The sequence below is a fragment of the Natrix helvetica genome (assembly GCF_964273705.1).
Source record: "Natrix helvetica genome assembly, chromosome: 2".
In the NCBI taxonomy this organism is placed as follows: Eukaryota; Metazoa; Chordata; class Lepidosauria; order Squamata; family Natricidae; genus Natrix; species Natrix helvetica.
The window spans coordinates 105830910-105854871 of record NC_138552.1 but is presented as its reverse complement, the minus strand read 5'-3'; the positions used below and the strand labels follow the sequence as shown (position 1 = coordinate 105854871).

Genomic DNA, 23962 nt, shown 5'->3' with positions numbered 1-23962 from the left:
CCTTTGGAGTGGGTGGCCACAATAAATTTAAATAAACAAGCAAACAAAGTCAGAGCAGATACCATCTCTGTATCTTTCTGAACCTGCATTGATGCTTGCAAGGAATTCTCCCAACAACTTTTCTTCTAGTTAGTTACTGCTGTCACTTGAAAGTCCTTCTTATTGGATATGCCTTCAGGTCCTGATTCTATGAGACTTACATTCACCCAGTCTGATGTTCCCTTTTGGGAAGAGGGTAGAGCTTGAGTAGCATCAGGAAAACTATGCTGATATCTATAGCCTTTCACTGAGGAAACAGTTGAGTAGCTCTTGAGGGAGATGGATGAATCTCATGGAAAGCACATAAGTGTGTTAGATTGTCTATAGTTAATTACAATCTTCTAGAACAGGGCTATCAAACTCCCAGCCCACCGATTGGATGCGTCATGCGATGGCCATTCCCACCTCTGGTTTAGTGAAGGGGAAAAAAGTCCTGATGCGTCATGTGACGCCATTGTGATGACGTGAGTTTGATACCCCTGTTCCAGAAGCTCAATCAGATCCCATTTGTAGATGAATTTTCTTCCCAAGTAAAGGGATTGCTATTTCTTTGCAGGATACAAGACATGGATCGGGATGATTTTTATGGACCACTATCACACCAATCCTATTCTTCTCTGCTTTGGCCACCACCTTGCAGCCAAGTGTATAGAGAACCAGCAGCAAAGAAACTCATATTCTTGCCATGTTGATCAATCAACAGGTAAACCCTGCGGTGGTTTGATCTGTGTTTATGTTGCAGTAGATGAAGGAGATAGGAGAATATTGGGTTTTGAAAATAAAGTTTAACAAACAGATTGTAGAAAACAACAGAAAGCATTGCATTTATTATATATCCCAAAGATTAGGAAATCCATGCCACATTCAAACAACATAGTAGACAGGGAAAGGGGAGTGATAGTACTGGCAATCAGGGTGGGTTCTGGATGCTGCTACTTCCGGTTCTCTCAGTGGGCGCATGTGCAGTACTAAAAATGCTTCTGTGTATGTGCAGAAGCAAAAAACAAGATGGAGGCACCTATGGCACTGGGAGAACCAGTTCAGGGGCGTGGCAGGCCAAGTTACTACTTATTCGATTGAACCGGTCCAAACCAGTAGGAACTCACCTCTGCTGGCAATGATTGTCTCATTTCACAAATGAAGCCAGTAGGAAGGTGCCTTAAATGACTGCATGCTCCCTCTGTGGCCTAAGCCATGAAGATAGAGGGTTTGGGGCAACAGAGTGGCATTTTCGGACTGATGATCTCCAGAGCTGATATATATTTTTATATTATATATTTATTGGATTTGTTAACCGCTCCCTCTCCCCAAGGGGACTCGGGGCGGTGTACAGAGAGAATAAAAACATTATAAAAACATTATATAGCACAATACAAAACCCCATAAAAACAAATTAAACACAAGTCTGTACAATAATGCAAAGATTAATTAATAATTAAAACCAAATTAAAATACCCCAAAATTTAAAATGACCAGCCAGAAAAGTCAAGGGATTAGATCATGATTGCGATTGGGTCAGGCCAGCTAATTGGAACAGGTGGGTCTTGAGTTCCTTATGGAACACCAGCTTCCATTCTCTTCAGCCATCAAGATCAGTACTTGTAATAACTATAGGACTATGAGGCTTGAGGTCCTTGTGCATCTGATAAGGGTAAAGCTAGAAAAGTCTGGACAGTCTCCCTAGTTAGGTGGGTGAAGTCAGACTCCAGTGGGCCTTTGGGCATTGCTAAAGAATTGCTAGGATACTGGAAATTAAACATTCATCCTTTCTCCTTTAGATTTTACGGTGTCCAAGAAGGCCAGGACAAGATGGCTGCTGCTTTATACCCTTCTAAAGAACCCCTGCCTCTCTGCACACAGGAAGCCGAAATGAGGATCCATGAAGAGCCCTTGCTTTGTTTTATCTGAATAGGGCTGAATAGTTTCAGACGTGCAGTAGAATTAACAGAACAAAAGACAGAACATTTCATCTCCTTTGCATATGGCTACCTAGTAGTCAGCATATGGTGATGAAGAAAACTTGAAGGATGTTCACTATGGATATTTCTATGTATTGAAACCCATTTCCAGTTGATTTGGATTCAGACAAATATGATTATTTCTGTGGCAGGCCACTTTCCTTTGGAATATTCAGGCTCCATTCATTTCAATTATTAAATGCGAAGAGAGAGCATTAAGAAGAATAGGGTGCAAAGGAATAAGTTGTTTTATTATTGTTTAAGATTTTCTGGGATGTGGATTACAAATGCTTCAGTAAATAAGAAAGGAAGCATATAAATAAACGTATTAGCGATGGAATCCCCAGGTGTTTATATAATAATTGGTTGAAATAAGGATGATATTTAATCATAATCTGGGTGAATTTATCAAGATATTGTCTCATGAAAGCCTGCACTCAAGAATTAATTTGTTTACATTGTTCCGTTGCAAATCCTCAGTAGATCATATCGTCTTTGATGGTTTCCCAAAAACTATATGTGTATTTACATGATGGCGGTTGATACTGTCCAAGCAGGTTTTTTGCCACAAAGAGAGATCATATCATTTGCATAAAGTAAAATCAAACTAATTGTTGTGGTCTGCTGGCGGCCTGCGGAGCTGGAGCAGAGTTGGTCATTGAGGAGGATGGGGAGGAACATGGGCCAGTCCTGGAGTCTGGGAAAGGCGCTGATAAGGGCTCTGCATCACAGGCAGAGAGTGGGCTGGGGCCCTCTGGGAGTTATGTGCTCCCTCTGGAGCCTCCAGAGTCTGACAGCAGTGAGGCAGAGGAACAGGTTCCCCCTGTTCCAACTATGTGCATGTGCAGAGCTGTCAGAAGGCAAGAACAGTTAAGACAGAAGGGACGACTCGGGAGTAAGGCTTGGAGGTAATTGGCTCCTCCCATAGGACATAAAGGAGGAGCAAAGGCACAGGAGGAAGCAACGTGGTTCATGCTGGTCAGTTTACCTTCTGAAGCTCTGTTCTGACTCTTTGCTCCGTGTGGCCTTGCCAAGCTAATTGTCAATTAAATCTTTGCAGCGTTTCAAGGAAGATAAAGGTGGGTGCTTATCAGCCTTATCCTGAAGGACTTTGGCAGCCTACTGTAGGAATCTTTACAACCATTTGGACTCATTACGAGCTGTGAATGAACATAATTCACAGCCTTTGAAATAAAAAAGAGGGTTTTTGTGACTAAGCGTGTGCTTTTTACTGTATCAGAACACTAATTTGATGCCCTGCATGAGGAGGAAGTAATTCTATGGAACACACACACATGTTGCGTTATAATTAGGGCACTATAACACATCCTTATTTCACTCATAATGAGTTGGGTTTGGGAAAATCTGAAGGGGGTGAAAAATATTTAACATAGTGGCCGTGACCACATAATCAAAAGTCTCACTTGTGTTGTTTTCCCCCCCAATTGTCACATACAAAGTACGCAAAAGAATGGAAATGCACTTCAGTCTTGATATCATGGCCTTCATTATAACTTTTTAAATTCCCATTGCAGATATTCCTGATTGGGATCTGAGCAGTTAAATCAAGCGTATGTTTTTATAGCTAGTTCAAGTGAAACCACTGAATGAGAAATAAGAGAGATACACAGATGTTATCCTGTGTTGGGATAAAGGAAATACAATTTGTCAAGGTGCATCAGTCAGATGTTGGAAGGAGAAGCACAAAAACACACACACACAAGAAGAAAATAAATTTTCTTATTTTTTCCTCCCCAGAAATATATAAATGAAGGACATTTAGGATTTTCCTTTATTCTTGGATTTTTTCTCACAAGTTTGTCTTTGATTTCTTAACTACTATACATATCTAGCTTAGCTGTCACTGCCTTTTCTGTTTCAAAATGTCTGGCAAGTCCATCGTTAATCCGACAACTGCTGATTAAGGGCAATTATAGAGTTAGACCAGCTGTATCGATGGCAAAAGTCCCGGAACGTTTCAGCCCAGCAAGAATTCTAAGCAGTGATGTGCCGTGAGGTTTATGGCTGGTGAGGCACTGACACAGTGGTGGGCTTCAAATTTTTTTAGACTTGTGGACTTCAACTCCCAGAATTCCACAGCCAGGCATTCTCAGTTCCGATTTAAAGCGACAGCATTTGTTTTTCTCCTTTGCGAAAGGAGGTGTTGAGGTGCGGAGACAAAAGATGACCTTGAGCTTCTAGGAAGAATCAAAAGAATACATTCCACAATCCTACTCCTTACTATCCCCCCCTCCCAACTACTACACTAATGAAACACATAGGAAATTATAAGAAAGTGTGGCAGGCCAAAGATTCTTAAAGGAACCTCTGCAGGCCTGACACAAATATGGTGATTTTAATATTCTATGCCTCTCAGCCTTGAGCAGTACTTGCCCTTTTATTGTGAATGATTTCAGACACAACAATTATCTTAGCCCATACTACTACAAAACAGAGATATGACTTAATTTGCCCACTGTTTACCTCTTTACAACTAGGAATAAAGAATCAAGTGTGCTTGAAATGTGTTATAACTTCCACCATCATAGTTTGGGTGGCCACCAATGAGGGTTTAGGTTAAAAACATCTGGATAGCCCAGATAACCTGGAAAATTGTATCACATTTCTTATTCAAAATATTTTTCTTCTGTGCTTTCAAATTCATCAGATATATCCTTTGACTTAACACTGGAATTCAGATGCTTTAAATTTTGTTATCCGATGTGACAGTTGACAACTCCAAATAACTTGACAGTTAAGATTGATATAACCTGTCAGATCATCAAAGGTTCCTTTAAATACACAAACATTTACAAGCTAAATCAACCTTTCAAGCATGTTTCCCTAGAAATGGGAAATTACCGTTAATGCATGAAAAGTCTTAGCAAACTCTATTCTGGTAGATTCTCAAAGGATTATTTTCTTGATCATCCCATTCTAGTAACAGAAAAATACTCCCAAGTGATCATCCAGTGATCCTGAAAAAGAAGGAGAATTAGAATAGATGAAAAACATTACTTCATGATTAGCTTGTTTATAATTAAATCAGCAAAATTCATCACCACACGATGTGGAGAGGGCTGCTCATTTGGATGACTTTAAAATAGATTGGATTCTTTCACTGAGGATATCGAGGCCCCAAAAGTAGTTGTGGAACAGGAGAGGGCTGAATGTCCACTTTCTGCTTACAAGCACCACAGTGGCATATAGCTAGTCGTGAGAAACACAACACTGGACTAAGATGAGCCTAAACCAGCTCCTACCCATCTAGTCTATTATGAAGCTCAAATTGCAATTATTACAAACAGCCACAGGAGGGCAGAATAGCATAAGAAGTCTTTGTGGGTTGGTATATGTGTTCACTCGAAGAATAGTTAAGAAACTATATAGATAGAAGATGTTAAAGTAATGGAAAAAAGTTCCTGCGGGGGGTCAAATGCAGTTGGCTGGCGTGGAATATTAATTTTTCAGAACCATTTGTGAGGCAACTGCCCTTTGGGTATGAGAAATGAACTTAACTATAGAGCAATGTAGGAGGAAAATAAAGGATTGCAATAAATTGAGATGGCAATTACTTTTCCCATCTGTGCCGATGAATGGATGGCTCTGATTTTTTTACTCCTTAGAAACTTCTGTATTGTTGACAAGGAAACAATATGGACAGGAATTGTGCTGGTTTTGAAGCAGTTTTTACTTTAATAAATGCTGATCTTTATAACTGCTCGGTTGCATGCTTTTAAACCTTGTTTACAGAGCATACTTGACTTTAATGGCTGCCTATACCCTTCATTTTTGATGAATTGCATAGAGGTCTCACAGCTGAATTTATTTGTAATGCACTGAGGGACTATCTCATCATTCCACAATATCTAAGTCACTACTTCTTGTGGGAAGACTGATGCATTTCAACACACTGGGACCATTCAGTTTTGTTGATACTGTTTTGTACATTAAACACTTTTTTATTTGGAAACGGGACACGGAGGCATAGAAGCTGAATGATGCTGGATGTGCTGAGGAATTGCCAGCACTCTGGTGGTTAGAGTCCAGCTCTGCAGGATGGAGTGAGTAACTGTCTCTTGTTCTTAGCTCCTGCCCATCTAGCAGTTCAAAAGCATCATTTCTGAGTTGATAGATACTGTATTTTTCGGAGTATAAGATGCACGTTAGTTTTTGGCGAGAACAATAAGAAAAAAAAATGCTGCCTCTGCCTACCAGCGTTCATCAATATTCATCTGGCTAGCGTACTTAGCAAACAGCCTGGTCAGCTTCAGCACTTTAGCCTGATTCAACATGAGCAGCTGATTGGTGGGTGGATCGGCCTCCCGGAATAACCCCAATCAGCTGTTGTCAGAGGTGAATTTTAGCAACAGATTCGCTGGTCGTGAGCGCACACCAGCTTGGCTCAGCCTTGGCTTTCTTGACCCCCAGGGTGTGCGTGTGAGGTTCGGCGGGGCCAGCCCTCTTTTCCCCCTGCCCTGAGCTTCTTAAAGCCAGGGCAGGCCCATCCCCCTTTCTATCATCCTCTCCTCCCAGATCCCATTCCTACCCCACCAGCCTTTGTTTAAGGGAGACTGGTGTCGGTTGCAGCCAGGTTGGGCCAGTGTCTCAGGATGGAGAGCAGGTTGCATGTCTCCCCAAGTGACTGAGGCACGCCCAGCACCAATAAGGACTAGAAAAAGCTCCAGCAAGAGTGAGGTGCTGTAGAATCAGCCCTGGCCGCTTTGCCATCCCCCGCTGTCACTCTTACCTACTCAGGCCAGGCAAGGAGTGACTGGGAGTGGAGGGCAAGGTGCGGGGCCAGCCAGTAATGGGACAGGGAACCGCAGCAGAGGGCCCAAAGAGCTGCATGTAGCCCTACAGCTGCGGGTTGCCGACACCCGCATTAAACAAATAAATATTTGGAGACAACACTGGCCTTTCCTATACCTGATTAATCGTGAGTTAAAACTGTATTTGAAGACACTGATGGAGGAGCTGCATCAGATTCTAAGGTAACAGGTTTCTATGTTCTATGTTAACTTGGGAACCCATCTCGTTTTGGGAATTGATTGATAGTTAATGAGTAATTCCAGAGCTTCTCAGCTAATATTCTGTAATTGATAGAACCAGCTGCAAAGCCACGTAACAACGTTGGTAAATGCCATGAAATATCACCATGACTTCATTTTTGCTTCTCTGTATTTGGTTCATCTTCATGGCAGTATCACACAGCTTGATTGGTTCATTTCCTGTGTGACCACAATCCAGGTTGATTGGCGCATAAGCAAGATATTAGTGTGTGATCAGTTGTGCAAGAATGTTGAGTGCGCATCCCACTTTAAGCAACTGGGTAGGAGACGGAATGTACGGTTGGATGCATATCTAATTCAATCCACTTCTTAGTCTGTTACTCATGCCTGCAAACTTGTCTAGGCCTGCAGATCTCCTTGGCTTGAACCAAGCATACATACTTAAAGGTAGTCTCTATGGAGTTTCTCAGGCATCCAGGACATGGTTGTCTCAAAGGTGCTTTTTCCAGGAGACAACTGGATTTCCTTGTTTTTTCTTTGAAAACGTTTCGCTTCTCATCCAAGAAGCTTCTTCAGCTCTTAAAGGTAATCTCTTTCATTGCATATGATGAAATATAGATGGGAGGGCTTTTTGCAGGTTGTGTGTCAATTTCTTTCTTGGCTTGTTATCTTGTGCAATTGTGTGTGCTTGGCCAAACATGGATAGACATTAGCAAAAACCATCTTGGCCCTTCAAGGCTTCTTCAGTATCTTGTATCTCTTCATACCTCTTCATACCTATCTCTTACTGTCATTTATGCTTGATGGAAATCCAGGGCTGTGTAAAAAGGTAGAAATGGCCTTTAAAATAGGTTGGGTGTTGGCCTTCTTGGTCTTGACTTGGTGTATTATCTCTTTTGAGCTGCTGTTAATTCTATTGTCAGCGAGGAATAAAAGTTCCGAATCCATATTAAGGTTGTCTTGGATGCTTCTTGTGTTGTTATCATTGTGTTGTTACTCACCAGATATAGTAGGAAATGTTCAAATAGGGCAGTCAACAAACACCACGAAATGCACGATAGATTCTGTCCTTCCCACATGCCATAAACCTTAGTGTCCTTCAAGTCAAGGTGAGTTACATCAGGGGCGTCAAACTCAAGGCCCGCGGGGTACTTAGATCTGGCCAGCAGGGCCACCCTGGAAACAGTGAAGGACTGGCCTGTGGTGCTTCTGCCAATAGGCTCCCCAGCTCTGTTTTCAGCTGCCAGGGCCTCCTGCAACCCTCTGCCAGTGGCCCTCTCGAGCTCCGTTTTCACTGGCAGAGGCCGTGGCAGCCAAAAATAGAGCTCGGGAGTCCATTTTTGCTGGTAGAGCACTCAGACCACCACAAGTGCCCCGAACAGGAATGACATTGAGCTGGCCACACACCCTGCCACCCCTGAGATCAAACACAACTCTGATACGACCCTGAATGAAATCGAGTTTGACACCCCTGAATTAGATGATAGCTCTCATCACCTCCACTAATGGGCAGTGGCCATGTTGGCTAGCAGCATGGGAATTATAAAGCAATGCTCCGGGGGTCAGGTTTTCCTACCTCAGGATGCACGCTCGTGACTGCAAAAAAGCTGAGTGCGAAATAACCCTATTCAATAGCTGAATTCCTAATGCTACCTTTTCTCAAGAGAGAGATGCGTGCTCATCTCTGCTTCCTTTCCTTGTTCACATAACAACATGAAATTATAATTGGAATAGGTCTAATTTAGCAGCCCCCTTCCCCTTCAACTGGGGGGAAACAAGTGGCAATTAAATATGAAGAAATACAATTTCCCACCATGAATATTAATAAATAGCTGAAGGTATTCCAAGATTGGGGCTCCCAGCTGTTAATTTGGGAAACGACTCCATGCATATAAAACAGCTTCATGTAAATGCCATGGATGATAAACAGGATTTCTTTGAGGGAGGCATTGAAATCCAAGTGAATTGACTGGCCATGGGTGAGTGTGACTATAGACAGGGAGAATATAATTCTTAGATTTTTGTGGAGAGAAGAGGCTTATAATAGCATTTAACATTGATCTCACAAGTTCTCTATATCTGATGACCAGCAGTTTCATATGGAAATTCTACCCTATGCTACCTGACTCATTAGTAGTTCTTACCACTTGATTGCAAGGAAACAAATGACCAATACATGTATGAAAAAATGATCACCGGTTAAGAATAGCAATAGCACTTAGACTTATATACTGCTTTGCAGTCCTCTCTAAGTGGTTTACAGAGTCAGCCTATTGCCCCCAACAACCTGGCTCCTCATTTCACCCACCCCAGAAGGATGGAAGGCTAAGTCAACCTTGAGCCTGGTGAGACTCCAACTGCCAAACTACAGACAGCTGGCAGTCAGCAAAAGTAGCCTGCAGTACTGCACTCTGACCACTGTGGCTCATACAGAAAGAAACCTAGCAGAACAATCATCTATATGCATTTTTGGGTGAATCCCTTTGAATATATTCAAACCCATTTTTCCTGGCATTTTCACAGATGATACATGCCAAATGCAATATATTTGTGTATGTGTGTTTGTGTGTTTGTGTGAATTCCAGATTGCATTTTGACCCAAGCAGAAGGATGTACTGGATATGCTTCAATAATAATTATGCCCACAGAAATTTCCATCCCAGATATGAGCGTTCATAAAAAGACAATCTTTCATAAATTCCTTCCCTTTACCTTAGCTGAACACTCTAAAAAAATAAGGGTGCAGTCCTTTAGGTGTTCATTAGCAAAGAAGCCAATCCAAGAAGCCCAGAGCTACTTTCCTAATCAAGAAAGGGAGAACTCGGTGACTTCCATAGCAAAAGTTTCTTGGAGCAGAAATTTCATTTCCTACTCTAAAGAGAAGATTCACAGCCTCTCCCCACTTTTTCAGATTTTTAGTGCAGCTGTCTGATACTGCCATGGCTATCATTAATGGACAGACATCTTTTATGTTTTCTTAATTAGGAGGTAACGGTATTGGGATTTGTTTGAACTGAACAGAGAATGTCTGGGAAGATAAGAAGTGATTCATTCCAATGAGATGGAGACAGTGGTCTTAATTATCAGGCATAACTATGAACTGTGCACATGTTGCCAAATCTATTTCTGGAATGTTTGGTTTTTATAAATTATAGTTCTCTTCCATATTCCTTTGGTATCCTTTGAGATAGGGCAGTCCAATTGGCACAATCAACTTGGCCATTCAGGAAGGGTTTTGAAAGGCTTCCAAACAAAGGCAGCTTCAGAAGAGGGGAAGGGCTTGTAATAGATTGCTGAAGTTCATGGTTAGTGAACATGCAGTAACAAATGATCTATTCCATGGAATGGAGACGAGAGACAGCCAGTTGGGTGCAATTGTTAAGGTACCAGGCTAGAAAGCAGGAAACTTGGGAGTTTTAGTCCTGCCTGAGGCATGAAGCCAGCTGCGTCATCTTGGGACAGTCACTCTTTTTTTGGTCCTAGAAAGGAGGCAAAGATAAACCACTTCCAAAAAAACTTTACGAAGAAAATTGCAGGGACTAGTCCAGGAGGTTTCTAGGAGTCAAAATCCACCCATCCATCCATCCATCCGTCCATCCATTCACCCACCCACCCACTCACCCACCCACTCATCCATCCATCTACACACCCACCCACCCACCCACCCACCCATCCATCCATCCATCCATCTATCCATCCATCCATCCATCCATCCAGGGATGGAGGGTTATAAGCAATGGCACCATTTAAGAATTTGTTCTGGAATCGGTGATTTTAATGGTAATCATAAGGGGCCTGGGATTAGGAAAAAGGAATGGAAAAGTGGTGAATTCTGAGGACAACACCAAATTATTTAATATGATCAACACAAAAGGGGCAGTGAAGTTCTTTGGAAGAATCTCTATAAATGATGGGTTTGGGTATTGCAATGGCAAATGCAGTTCAAATGGAAGCTTGGATAAATTGATGCATCTGGAAGTAATTTCTTTAAACAAAACAAAACACAGCTGACCTTTATAGATATGCTAATGGAACCAGAGTGGCTGAAACTGCCTCAGGAAAGGAATACTGTGGTTGTCGTGGATTATTCTGCAGGAATGTCAGCCAAGTACAAAAAGAGTCACTTCGTGCTGAATATCATTAGGACAGGACTTTGTTTATAAAAAAAGAAGCCAAATATCTATGGGTTGTACTGATCTGGGCTTCCTGGTACAGTAAAAAGCACATGCTTAGTCCCTAAAACCCTCTTTTTTATTTCAAAGGCTGTGAATTATGTTCATTCACAGCTCATAATGAGTCCCAAATAGTTTTGTAACGAGTCCTAAAGTAGGTTGCCAAAGTCCTTCGGGATAAGGCTGATAAGCACCCATCTTGGAAACACTGTCAAAGACTTAATTGGCAATTAGTTTGGCAAGGCCACACAGAGCAAAGAGTCAGAATGGAGCTTCATATGGTAAACTGACCAGCATGAACTAAGTTGCTTCCTGAAAAGGCTCATGTGCCTTTGCTCCTATGGGAGGGGCCAATCACCTCCAAGCCTTACTCCCGAGTTGTCCCTTCTGCCTTAACTGTTCTTGCCTTCTGGCAGCTCTGCGCATGCGTGCATTGGGAACAGGGGGAGCCTGTTCCTCTGCCTCACTGCTGTCCGACTCTGGAGGCTCCCGAGGCAGCACATAACTCCCAGATGGCCCCGGCTCACTCTCTGCCTCTGATGCAGAGCCCTCATCAGAGCCTTCTCCAGACTCCAGGACTGGCCCATGTTCCTTCTCAACCTCCTCACTGGTCCGATTTTGCTGCCAGATCTGCAGGCTGCTGTCGGACCACAACATGGGGTTTTCTTGGAGTCCTGCATACAATAGGCAGCCTTTAACAATATGAAGCAGAGCAGAGGACACATTTCATCCTTCAATCCTCTCTTAAAAAGAGAAAAGTCTTCATCCTGCCCACTTCTGGAGTGTGACCTTAACATGGCCCACAAGCCCAGAGCCTTTAGACAATGGAATTTACATCCTCTTGAACTCCAGATGCAAATTCAGAGCATCAGAATAAGACTTCGCGGCGAAAGCTCGGGAAACCTCTCAGTGGAATAAGTTTGCGAATTTCCTAAATATATATTTTATCCTAAGTAGCTGGGCACCCATAACAGCTAAAGACTCCAATTGCTAATTGAAAATTGTTACGTACCAACGCGGCCCACCCCTTTCTGTCAATCAGGCAGAGCAATTACTGATTGGTCTATTTTGGTTGGTGTCAGGTGGGAGAATTGGAGCATTCTTATTGGCTAACGCTCTGACAGCTGCGAGTTTAAAAGAGCTGTCAGAGCACGAGTTGTTGTTCTGTTCTGGTTTCAGTTAAAATAAAGCCATTGTTTGAACCCAGAGTGTCAGCCGTTCCTCAGACACTAAGTACATTTAAAAAATCAGCAGCTTTCCTTGTGGAAAACCAGTACTTTCGACAGTATTATGAATGGAAGGGCAGTTATCTTGACAGAGAGCAAGTTTGGTGGGGTGATTCAGGAATCAAACTATAAACTGGAAGGCCACGAGTTCTGGATTTGCTTTAGGCACAAAGCCAGCTGTAGAGCCTTGGACCAGTCACCCTTTCTCAGCCCTAGGAAGGAGACAAGGGCAGACCATTTCCAAAATCTTGCCAAGGAAGCTGCCAGAATTTGGTCAGGCGGTTGCCAGGCATTAACACTGAAAGGCACCCCAAAATAAATATAAATAAAATTACAATTAAACAGATAAACAGTAGCAGATAAACAGTAGCAGGTAAACCAGGCAAAATGGAGAAATAAAAACCAGAAATCATTCTACTTTTGGATGTGGATGGTAAAGCAGCATTTATCTCTGTTCACACTGTCTGCAGGGCTCCCATTGTAGCATTATCAGTCATTTATAATACCTCAATATTCTCATATAGAAACGATGGTTCCCTTAATCCAAGGGATAGGAAATTTTAATCTCAAGGTATTTTGGATGACAGGACCTAGACTCCTTTGTCAATGGTCATGCTGGCTGTGGCTGATGGGAACTGAAAGCCCAAATATTGATTGCTTCTCTGGTTTTTTCTCTCCCCGTCTCTGAAAACAGAGCTATTCCATCATACTTAAAATGAAGCCTGTAGTTCTTTATTGCATTATAATCTGGGACGGGCGGGAACCCAATTAGCATTTCTGATTGAAAATGGATGATGAATAATCTGCTTGGCCAAGACCGGAAACATTCTGAAAATAATTCATTGGTCAAGCACAGAACACCTTTTTTCTTTTTTAAAAAAAATTCTGCTTTCTTGATCTGCTTTAATATCAGGAAGGAACTATTTTCCTCCTTGTTTTTTTAACTGCACCATTCTTTCCTTGGCAGGCATCTTCATCCTTTCATGACTGACTTTCTCCTCCTTACTTTGGATAGGATTAATCATATGGATGTTCCCACTCAATCAGGGCACACACAAAGAATGGGATGATCCCTAGCCAATCAAATCTGGGTGTGGTGTGGTGTTCCTGAGCTGTTTCAGGAAGGAAAGGGAAATGAGGACAAGTTAAGTGATTTAAGTAATTAAGGTCCTAGAGAAGTTACCTATTTCTCTCTCTCTCTTAGGGAGAAAAAAAAAGGAAAGCCAATACTTGTAGTCTTGTCTAAGGCATGAGGCTTGTTGGGTGACCTTGGGCCCGTCACTCCTTCTCAAACTTAGCAAGAAGGCAACCATAAACCACTTCTGAACTTATTTCCAAGGAAATTGCAGGGACTAAACCAGGCAGTCACCAGAAGTCAACTCAAAAGCACTCGGAAATAAAATAATAGTAAAAGAATCCAATTATGCATACAGGTCTACTTTCTTCTGATGCAAGTAGTGAGAATGACCTGCAAATTTTGGAATTTCAACCTCAAACTTCCTACGTCCTTCGCCCTTAGAGCCCTAACAGCCCTGCACTTTCAAGAGCTGCCTCTAGGTGGGAGCAGAGGGGACGCGAGACTATTGTCGCCAACTTCCTTTGCCCGTTCTTCCCCAAAAGTGCTAATTGACTTGCCTTGGGCTATGATGATGCATCAATGCATGTTGTTTGCCAAAGCTTTTGTTGCAGGATGAGCTACTGGGAGGAACGAGGCTTTCGAAAAAGGAGGGTCAGGTCTTCCGGCTGAGATCTTGCTCAGCTTCATTCACTTTCCCACTGCTAACTGCCGGCCCAGCGTCCTGAAAAATCAAGGCACCCAGACATAGATGCTTCTGGGCTAAAATAATCACTTCAATTGTTTTGTGTGCCAGAAACGCTGAATACACCCTGACAGAGAGGAAATGGCCACAATGAGAGGAAGAAAAGGGAGAGGTTTATTACTTTATTTAAAGTAAACTGTTAAGGGATTGCACACAGGCCCTGGGCTTTCTCTCAGCCACAAGGAACAGCACAAATCATGGCAACACAATCATTGTTATGGCGGTTCTTGTAAGGAAAGATCTGAAAACCGGAGGCAGAGTAAAACTCTTTGTAGCGTCCCTGATATAATGCAGAGACGAATAAGTAGGATAAAAGGACAGTTTCGGTTTACTGGGTTGCAGTCAAGTCACACCTGTGACAAATTTATCTTATTAAAAGCAAATAAATGCTAAGATCACATTAAGGTCAGTGGAAGGCTCTCATGTCACCCTTCCTGTTAGAGCTGTTACAGTATTTAATGTTCACACCTCGTTCTCTGCTGCCCAGATTAACGCAGCCAATCCTTACTAACGGATACTTAGGACTAAGTAACTTCCATGTTTCTTAGCTGAGGGGAATGTTGACTCTATTGATTGAGGATGATGGCAATAAAAACTAACGTAGCTTGAAGACCCCAAGTTGGGGAAGGATATCTTAAGGGATAGGGTAAAGAAAACACACACCGCACAGTGCTGAGGAGGTCTTCTTAGCTAACATCCATTGAAGTTTAATCACATTACAATTATAAAAATGGAAATTCGATTCGTGGTAATAACAGCTCAACATTCATAATTAGTATCGGAAGAAAAATGCACAGTAGAATGATGGCAGAGGCTGCAGTCGCGAATTACAGCAACTAATCAAAGACAGAGCTTTGAGGGTTATCCGGCCATATTGCTGCACCTCCAGATGCCCCAAGGATCAGAGTTTTGCAAATTCTTGAAGTGAAGAATCACCTCAGAGCAGAATTGTTTGCCACTAACTTATTTTGCAAGTTCTCCGGCAATAGTTATTGGCTTTTTTTTTTTAAAAAAATTGTTTTAAAGCATAAAAATAGAATGCAAAACACACATTTGAGCGAATATGCATGTCAAAGTAAATTTAAATAAACAGACATAATTTAAACACAAATGGTGCAACTAGCTGCTGTGCTACTTAATGTGCAAGTGGGAAAGAACACACTCTATGGGTAGAAGGAAATGACCCTTCATAACTGCTGGGCATGGAAGATGCTTTTAAAAAGTGCCCCGTCTTCTCAATTCCAGGATGAAGCCCCACACAAAATTAGCAAAGGTGGATATAGAAATGAGTGCAATTTGTTGCCCATTCAGATTGGACAGCTCATGGGAGGGCCAAATAAATTTGTTATTGATGCAGACTTGCACCGTGATTGACATGGCCATTAGAAACCAGATCAGACTGGGTGTGAGATACCGCTGGCATCAAGAACCTAGGGAATGATGTGACAGTGTGTTATCTTTGACCAGTAGGTCAAGCAAGAAGTAAAAATGTTGAAGGGAGCTTGCCAAGGGCAGGCAAGGATAAGGAAAGGAAAGGTTGCCTCTCTGGCATGAAAGGAGAAGAGACATGAAAATAACTAAGGTATTTGTAAATTTGCCTCCATAGACTGAACATACTGGTATTCTGCTTTTCCTGCCTGCTCCTTCTAGAATATCTGGAGTGAAAGCTGGGAGAAAAGATACAAACTTGAGTCAAGTTTCAAGCCAGGTGACTTTATAGAGATGTAATAGTTTGCCATAGTCACTGTTGAACTCTGGGCTTTCTTGGTGACTTTCCAGCCAAGCATTAACCAGCTCTGCTAAGGTTTGGGTTGTTTTAGATATGCCAGGTACTGCCTCTGTATGCGAGTTACAAATGACAGTGAGGACAAATGGGTGTGTTACTGCTCTGCAGGAAGGAGAAGGTAGTGAGTGTTGAGTGTTTGGGGACCCAGGCTGATGAAAGACAAAATTGTTAACTACAACATCCATCTGCTTTATATGCTGCAAATATATGCTTAGACGAGTAGTGATAATAGCGCTATACTTATCTGAAGCTAGAGGTGTACTTGGGTGTTTATGAGAGGGTCTCCTGTGTCCTGAGCTCTTCTAAAGCCAGTTTCTTCCTCAAACTGAGGAGAGGACTCAAAGCTGCATTCATAATTTATATGTTCAATGAACTCTTTTCAAATCAACTTCGTTGGGTGCAGAATTTAATTGTGTTGGTGCGGAGTATATTACAGAGGTTCATATCTATTATTTAGAGTACTGAGAAGGGATTCAAAATAGGGATGAGACAAGACTGGGCATAAATTCCACATTCAAAAGGGGGAATCTCAAACTCTTTTGAAAGAAGACAACTCAGTAGGGTTGAGCGCCTGTAAGTGACCAGCACTGACTTCCAAGAAACATGTGATGGACCTGCTTTTTCTAATAGTTCCAGGTCTCCATATTTTCTCATAAGAAGAAGAAGAAAAAAGACAGTCAAAGATGATAGTGCGCCATGAAAATTAAAATAAAAGATTGAAGGATGAGATAATCTGCACTATGATAGTAGTAGCAGTTATCGAGAACCAATGGGTTCCTCTCGTCTTCAGGCCTATTCAGTATTTTTGCGATTCAGATAGCACAGTTATACCATTACAATTCAGAGTCACAAGGGACTGGAAATTTGGTCTCCTGAAATTAGTAACAAGGCTAAAATAATTTCTTCAGTGGCAAATGAATTTTATGCAAAGAAAAGACTTAAAGTTGAATAAACAGGGGGCGGGGGGGTTTGCCAATTTTTTTTACTACCGGTTCAAGCCTGCTCCCATGCACACTCTGGGTGGGTGGGCGGAGCCTCCCGCTGCCACTACTACCGGTTTGCCCGATCTGAGCTGAACCGGGAGCAACCTACCTCTGCCTATAACCCAATGTCTGAAAATATAGTTTTTTTCCCCTTCTGGTATCAAGGTAGTGCACCCTGGATTCCAAATCCCTCAACAAGAATTGCTAAATGGCATTCTGGAATAGTGGCTGAAGCTGAAGTCATGTTGGAGGCTGGTATTACATGCTGCAGCATAGAAATGCCTTCAGTAAAGGCATTCCATGATTAATTTTGTTGTGGCTGGAATAGAAACCCCAGACTGAGGGGTCTTTGGTGCTCTCTGTGCTTGGTTGTTTCCTTGCAGATGTTTCATTACCCAAACTAGGTAATGTCATCAGGCCTAATACTGATGATTTTACCCAGTTTGAACATTGAAACCTCTGCAAAAAAAGCAACCAAGCACAGAGAGCACCAAAGACCCCCCATTTCAATCTTGAGCTACAAATATTCTCCTTTATTGAGACACTAAAGTGCTCTCACCTTACTGGCAGGTAAACACTTGTTTTAATCCTTCTGATATTTGAGAGGTCCAGGAACAATCAGCCCTTAAAAACAATTACATATGCTGGCATACAGTGGCGTATAGGCACAAGTTTTTATTTATTAGATTTGTAAGAAAATCCTGCCTTTTTAAAATAAATAACTCAAGGCAGTGAACGTACCTAATGCTCCTTCCTCCTCTTAGTCTCCCCACAATCCTGTGAGATGAATGGGGCTGAGAAAGTGTGACTGGCCCAAAGTCATTGTTGGCTTTCATGTCTAAGATGAGACTAGAAGTCACCTCTCCTGGTTTCTAGCCTGGTGCTTTAACTACTAGATCAAACTGCTCTTCAGAATCCGGGGACTTTACAAAATTTAGTCTGCATTCTATGACAAATGGAAAAAGTGGCTACAAAAATGCTTCCAACAATGGCTGAACACACCTTAAATGAATGCATTATATTGTAACTTTTTACATGTTTTCATATAGGAGATAGATAGGCTTAAGATACAGAAGGATCTTGACAAACTTGAACATTGGGCACTATCTAACAAAATGAAATTCAATGGTGAAAAAAGTAAGGTTCTACATTTAGGCAAGAAAAACGAAACGCACAGGCACAGTATAGGTGGTACCTTGCTCAATACTAATAACTGAGAGAGGAATCTTGGAGTCCTAGTGGACAACCATTTAAATATGAGCCAGCAGTGTGCAGCAGCTGCCAAAAAAGCCAACACAGTTCTAGGTTGCATAAACAGAGGGATAGAATCAAGATCACGTGAAGTGTTAATACTACTTTATAATGCCTTGGTAAAGCCACACTTGGAATACTGAATTCAGTTTTGATCGCCACAATGTAAAAAAGATGTGTTTCCTGCCTAGGCAGGGGGTTGGACTAGAAGACCTCTAAGGTCCCTTCCAACTCTGCTATTGTATTATAATTGTATTATATATGAAGATAACAGAGATTAAATTGTAGACCATTCTTTAAATAACTTTAGGGATTCTGGAAGTTGTGTGTAGCAAAGACGCATTCTATGGAGAAAACCTGAGAAGAAAATAAAAAAGGAACTCAAGTGTTTTGATTTTGTTTTGTTTTGTTTAAAATGCTTTTTTTTACTTCATTTAAGGGAGAAACTCCCACAGTATCTGCTAAAAAACAAATAGCAACAGGGACACTTGGCATGCAAAATTATTTTGAGCATTCTTTTACATTAGTGGCAGCCAATTCAACACGCATTTTACAGAGATTTATTTCTTTGTTCTCAAACAGGTAAATCAGAATTCTGTCATCCATACCATACTGAAAAAAGTGGTCTATATGGGACGAAAATGAATCAGGCAACAAAGATACTATTTATAAACCAGATCATCTGAGGACTTTTTTTTCACATTGTATAGTACAACAAACCAGTATTTTACACAGTCACTGGAGTAACAATTGTTCCATTATACTTCTAAACCAGCATATGAATGAAAGGGAGTTGTATTTTTCAGAGGCAGTCTAGTTAAAATGTTAATTTTACAGTCTTATTGCAACAAAGAGACAGTGAAAACTGCAAATTTGAATCTTGACTCAGATCACCAATGTAGAAATGGGTAGTGCTATAAACAAGAGTGATGCAAGAAGATTGGGTTTTGGTATTTTAACAAATTTAGTTAAGTTGCGGCTGGTTGAACAACTGACCCCTAGTATGTTGTGCTTCTTCCTATCTTAAATCCAGTTTATTGGATGTTTTAAAGGGAAAAACCGGTTCTGTAAGATGTATCTGCCATTAGTATAAAAGAAGGAGAAGCACATCAAGAGGCTGCCAATTAAATTGGTTTTATGAGGGAGAAAAATACATGCCAGACCTGGCAGAAGAAGAGAGATGGGCCTATACTTTATAAATGAGGTAGAAGCCAAGTGTTGTGACAGGGTGAAGGATAAGAGAGCTTTGGAAGCAATTATTCCAAATGGTTATTAAGAAAGTGACGAGATGTGTGGAGTATAGAAACTACCCTTATTTCTGTGCATGACAAAGTATTTTTTTTGTGGGGGGAGGGACAAAGTAGGCCTGGTTTACATTTTGTTACGCATTCGTAATTTTGAAAAACAATAACAGAAAGTTATCCATGGGTTTCCCCATATCCCTGAGGTGGGGCCACTCTTCACACGGATGCCACTATCAACTTGAGGAAGCCTGCCTGTAGAACAGGGGTGTCCAAACTTGGCAACTTTAAGACTTGTGGACTTCAACTCCCAGAATTCCCCAGCCAGCAGCTGGCTGAGGAATTCTGGGAGTTGAAGTCCACAAGTCTTAAAGTTGCCAAGTTTGGACACCCCTGCTGTAGAAGGGTCATTAGGTCTGAAATATGGTCATGAAACATCAACCCTTGCCACCCTGACCTTCCTTGGGAAATCAATGAACCATCACCACTTACATTGTACGTACACAACAAAAAACAGAACTGAGTCATCGCCTTTAAATTAGGAATCGGCACAAAAAACCCTTAGAGCTTTATTGTTGTACCCCTCCCCCCCGCATAAGGAGAGGGGAATAAAAATATATTTATATATGTTTATATATTAAACCACTATTTAAGTACATACCCTATTCATAAATAACCAAACACTTTCTGCCATTGCAAAATTACTCATTGAGATCTTTAAAATGACATCCTCATTAAGACAAACAAAAAAAGGGGCAGAGGGGCGTCTTCGTGTTGGGTTAATTTGCGCATGAAAACAATATCACAAATCTGGGGTCGAGTGTGTAATAAGTAATTCCCAAGTCTGGAGTGTGTAGCAAAGCCAGTTTTCTTTTCTCCCCTTCTACTCCGCTCCCAGAAGGGAATGCGTCCATTTGCAGATTCGGTCTGAATGTATTCTCCCCTCCCACAAATACAGCTAGGAAGGGAGCACGTTGTGGGTCCACGGGCAGAAAGTTTTCAAGAGCTTTCTTTGGGTTTGGCAAGATTTCCATTCCTGGGAGCACGGGAGGGTGGGATTTCTGGAAAAAAAGATGCATTTCTTCTATGTCTGAATCCATTTTCTCTCATATAAATAGAAGCCAACGTTTCCACACAGGACATGCAAAGTAGTGCAACAATTCCACTCATACTACTATACAACAGTCTGTTTCTGGAAAGACCGAAAGGGGTCCTCTGTTTCCAAGAAATGCTGCCGATGCAGGGATCCTTCTGCTGCTGCAGCCTTCAATCTCCAATCCACAGGAAGGAGCGAGCGTAGAACAATTATAAGGTCCGGACAGCCACAGGGTACAGGAGCGACAAATGTTCAGCTCCTTTGATAGGCAGTTTCTTTGCAGTGTAGTAGTGAATAACCTCAGGCACGCTGTCAAAAGGAGGGCTGTTCTGACCCAAAATATACTTCTCTTTGGTCTTTGCCAACTTCATGTGCATAAACCCTTGGTTACTCCTGTTGGAAAAAGAAAGGAGAGAGGGCAATTGATATACAAATTTCCACAAGCCACCATCAATGAAGGAATCTGATTATTAATACGTTATATGAATGTAGAACATGCTGAGTATATTAAAAAAATTCCCCATCTGCCTTTGGCACCATATGTAACAAAGTAAAAACAAAGCAAAACAGTTAGTTAAGTAATTGCTTTAAAACTCCAGTGATCTGTAATTGAAATGACCGTAACCTGTCTGCCAGCTGCCTAAGAGAGTATGGAATATTCAGTGCTTTGGTTTTGAAAGTGCTTTTATTATTTACTTATTATTTATTATTGAAATTTTCCAAGGCAATTTTATGATGGAATGCAGTATCTATCAGCAGCTCCTAAAAGCAAATGTGCCTTTTCCTAGGATTTTGGAGCTGCCAAGAGATCCCCAAAAAGGTGCATTTTGTTTTAAGATTCTGTAGACAGACATTATATTTTCCAACAAAGGAGAATATTTGTAGCTCCTGATTGAAATGAGGGTCCTTGGTGCTCTCTGAGCTTGGATGTTTTCTTGCAGAGTTTTCATTCCCCAAACTAGGTAACACCATCAATAACATCATCAATAGCTATTGATGGTGTTACCTAGTTAGAGTAATGAAACATCTGCAAGAAAACAACCAAGCTAAGAGAGCACCAAGGACCCCTCACTATATTTCCCCTTTTCTGCTTCTAAATTCTGAAACACTGCAGAGCCTCCATTATGAAGTAGGATGCATTCTAAGGACTAAAGAGGAAGAGTTGTTGGCTCTGATCAACCATTAATATGTATAGTTGTGTGCTACCGTACAGAGAATGATGCTATCCATAAATAAATATTGTCTATCCCCTAAATAGACGGAACCTCTGAATATACCCAAGTTAGGTTAACATGATAAAAATATAGACCAGTCTACCGGGTGGCTTTGGATTTTATGACAAATATGCAACTGCTCTGCATTCAGCTGTCATTTTTTTTCTGCAAAGTCTAAAAACAAAAACCTCAGACAACAAATGCTTCACTAAATTTGAGGGGATAGAAACCCTCGTTGGATGATGCCTCCAGAGAAACATGTATAGCTTACCACTTAATTTATAATGAGCCAAAAACTTTTTTTTTTAAAGAGAGAGAGAGAGAGGCAGAGAGAAATAGAAAAATCTAGGGAGGTTTTCCTGGCTGCGCAGGCAAATTGAAAGAAGGCTGAGAGACTGCAGGGAAGGTGTTTGAGTTTGCGTCTCAAGGGCACAAAGAGATAATTTTAAATTGAGAATAGTGCCTTTATCCCCTCTTAAATTGCTTAAGAAAATTCAGCTTTTTCATAGGGCGTGGGGATATCTCCATCCTGTGAAGAAGCCGAAGCAAATTTCAGGCTCACATTATTCAAATTTTCCAAGGCAATTTTGTGATGAAATGACCCTTCTCTATAGAGCAGAAATCACTGCAGCCATTGTAATTATAGCTCTGGCAGGCTTAAAAATATCTTGATTTAAATTTAAATTCTTTACGAGAATGATTCTCTTTTGAAACATAATTGTTCTCTAAACGATTTCCTTTAAGCCAAGGGTGACACCTCTAAACACTTACTATGAGATATATTGTGGTATTCCTTCAAGTTTATTATGCTTTTTAATCCTCCTCTAGTAAACACTCTAAAATCCTGATACCAAATTAATGGGATTGTAGAAACAGGTGCATATTAATTTAAAAATTAGAATAGAGACCAACCTGATAAGAGGTGTTTTTTTTTAGATTTAATGCAAGAACAGGAGACACTAGTTAAATTTGTTTGTTTGTTTGCAGTTAGAATGATTATCTATTGATCTGGATCGTATACAAGATTGGTTTGGGATTTAGTTTATATACTGGGTCATGATGAGTTTTTTTTATTACTATCCATTATGGTTTATAAATCATGTTTTATAGCTTAGCATGACATGTGAATGCCGCCAATTATGGATCAGTCAAACCAACCATAAATGAACTATCTACGGCCTAATATTCAGACAATATGAAGGTTTTTATTTATTTATAGGGAGGGAATTATACTGAAAGGTCTGAAAGAGCCAATGAAAGGTTGGCTCTGTACCAACTTTACAGAGGATCCCTACTGGCAGAATATTAGAAGAGAATACCATATTCCTGAATCCAGTTTTCCAAGCCTACTTCCCTGAAGCATATTACATTGCCAAATTATATTTCCTTGTATTTGTAACTTTGCATGACATGACAATGCATCCCAGATTGTCTCATCATAGGACAATTTTTTATTTGTTAGAGATGGGAATATAATATGCATACAGGCTGTCAGTGGCTGTCCTATATTTTGCAGCATAATCATGCTTTAGAACAGGAGCCCCCAACCTTTGGGGCCCCAGGAACAGGTTCCATGGAGACAGGTTTATACGCGGACTGGAGGGAGCGTGGTTTTGCATGCTGCCTGCCGGAATCCCCGGAAGGGTTTTCCTTGTTTGTGCAGACTGGCTTCTGGCATGCCATGGACCGCTGCCGGTCCTTGGATCAGGGGTTGGTTGGAGACCCCCGTTTTAGGAAACCTGTTAAATGCATAACACTTTGAATTGATTGCTCTTCTTCCCGACTTTTCACAACTGTATATAAAAGCTTTTGCATATTCCTGGACTCCTGAAGTGAACAGAAATTGACACAACTTATACATGGTAAAAAGTTAAATGCAACATTTTCTGAAAATGTGTGTGGGTGTCCTTATAATTTATGGATAGTTATTTACACAGTCAAAAAAAAAAAACCAAGTGAATATCGCAGACCAAAAAGCTGTGCACCTTTTCAGTCAATACCTGTTTTAGTAGAAACAACAGCTTCCAAATATTTCCTATAACCGTGATGGCGAACCTATGGCATGCGTGCCACAGGTAGCACACAGAGCCCTCTCTGTGAGCACACCAGATGTTGCCCTAGCCCAGCTCCATTCCGCATGGCAGTGTGTCTCCTACCGCCCAAC

The 23962-nt window shown here is 41.3% G+C and overlaps 2 protein-coding genes across 2 annotated transcripts in view; one reads left to right on the top strand and one right to left on the bottom strand.

The window, feature by feature from the left end:
- LOC309386238 (stimulated by retinoic acid gene 6 protein-like) overlaps nucleotides 1-2337 on the top strand; it is a 29726-nt gene extending 27389 nt beyond the window's left edge. The window contains exons 17-18 of the mRNA XM_081941385.1: nucleotides 596-742; nucleotides 1818-2337. Coding sequence (XP_081797511.1) covers nucleotides 596-742; nucleotides 1818-1912 — 242 coding nt within the window. The 3' untranslated portion in view covers nucleotides 1913-2337. The remainder of the gene's footprint in view (nucleotides 1-595; nucleotides 743-1817) is intronic.
- A 17683-nt stretch (nucleotides 2338-20020) lies between these two features.
- SHB (SH2 domain containing adaptor protein B) overlaps nucleotides 20021-23962 on the bottom strand; it is a 143612-nt gene continuing 139670 nt past the window's right edge. The window contains exon 6 of the mRNA XM_081941304.1: nucleotides 20021-20977. Within this exon, the coding sequence (XP_081797430.1) occupies nucleotides 20794-20977 (184 nt within the window). The 3' untranslated portion in view covers nucleotides 20021-20793. The remainder of the gene's footprint in view (nucleotides 20978-23962) is intronic.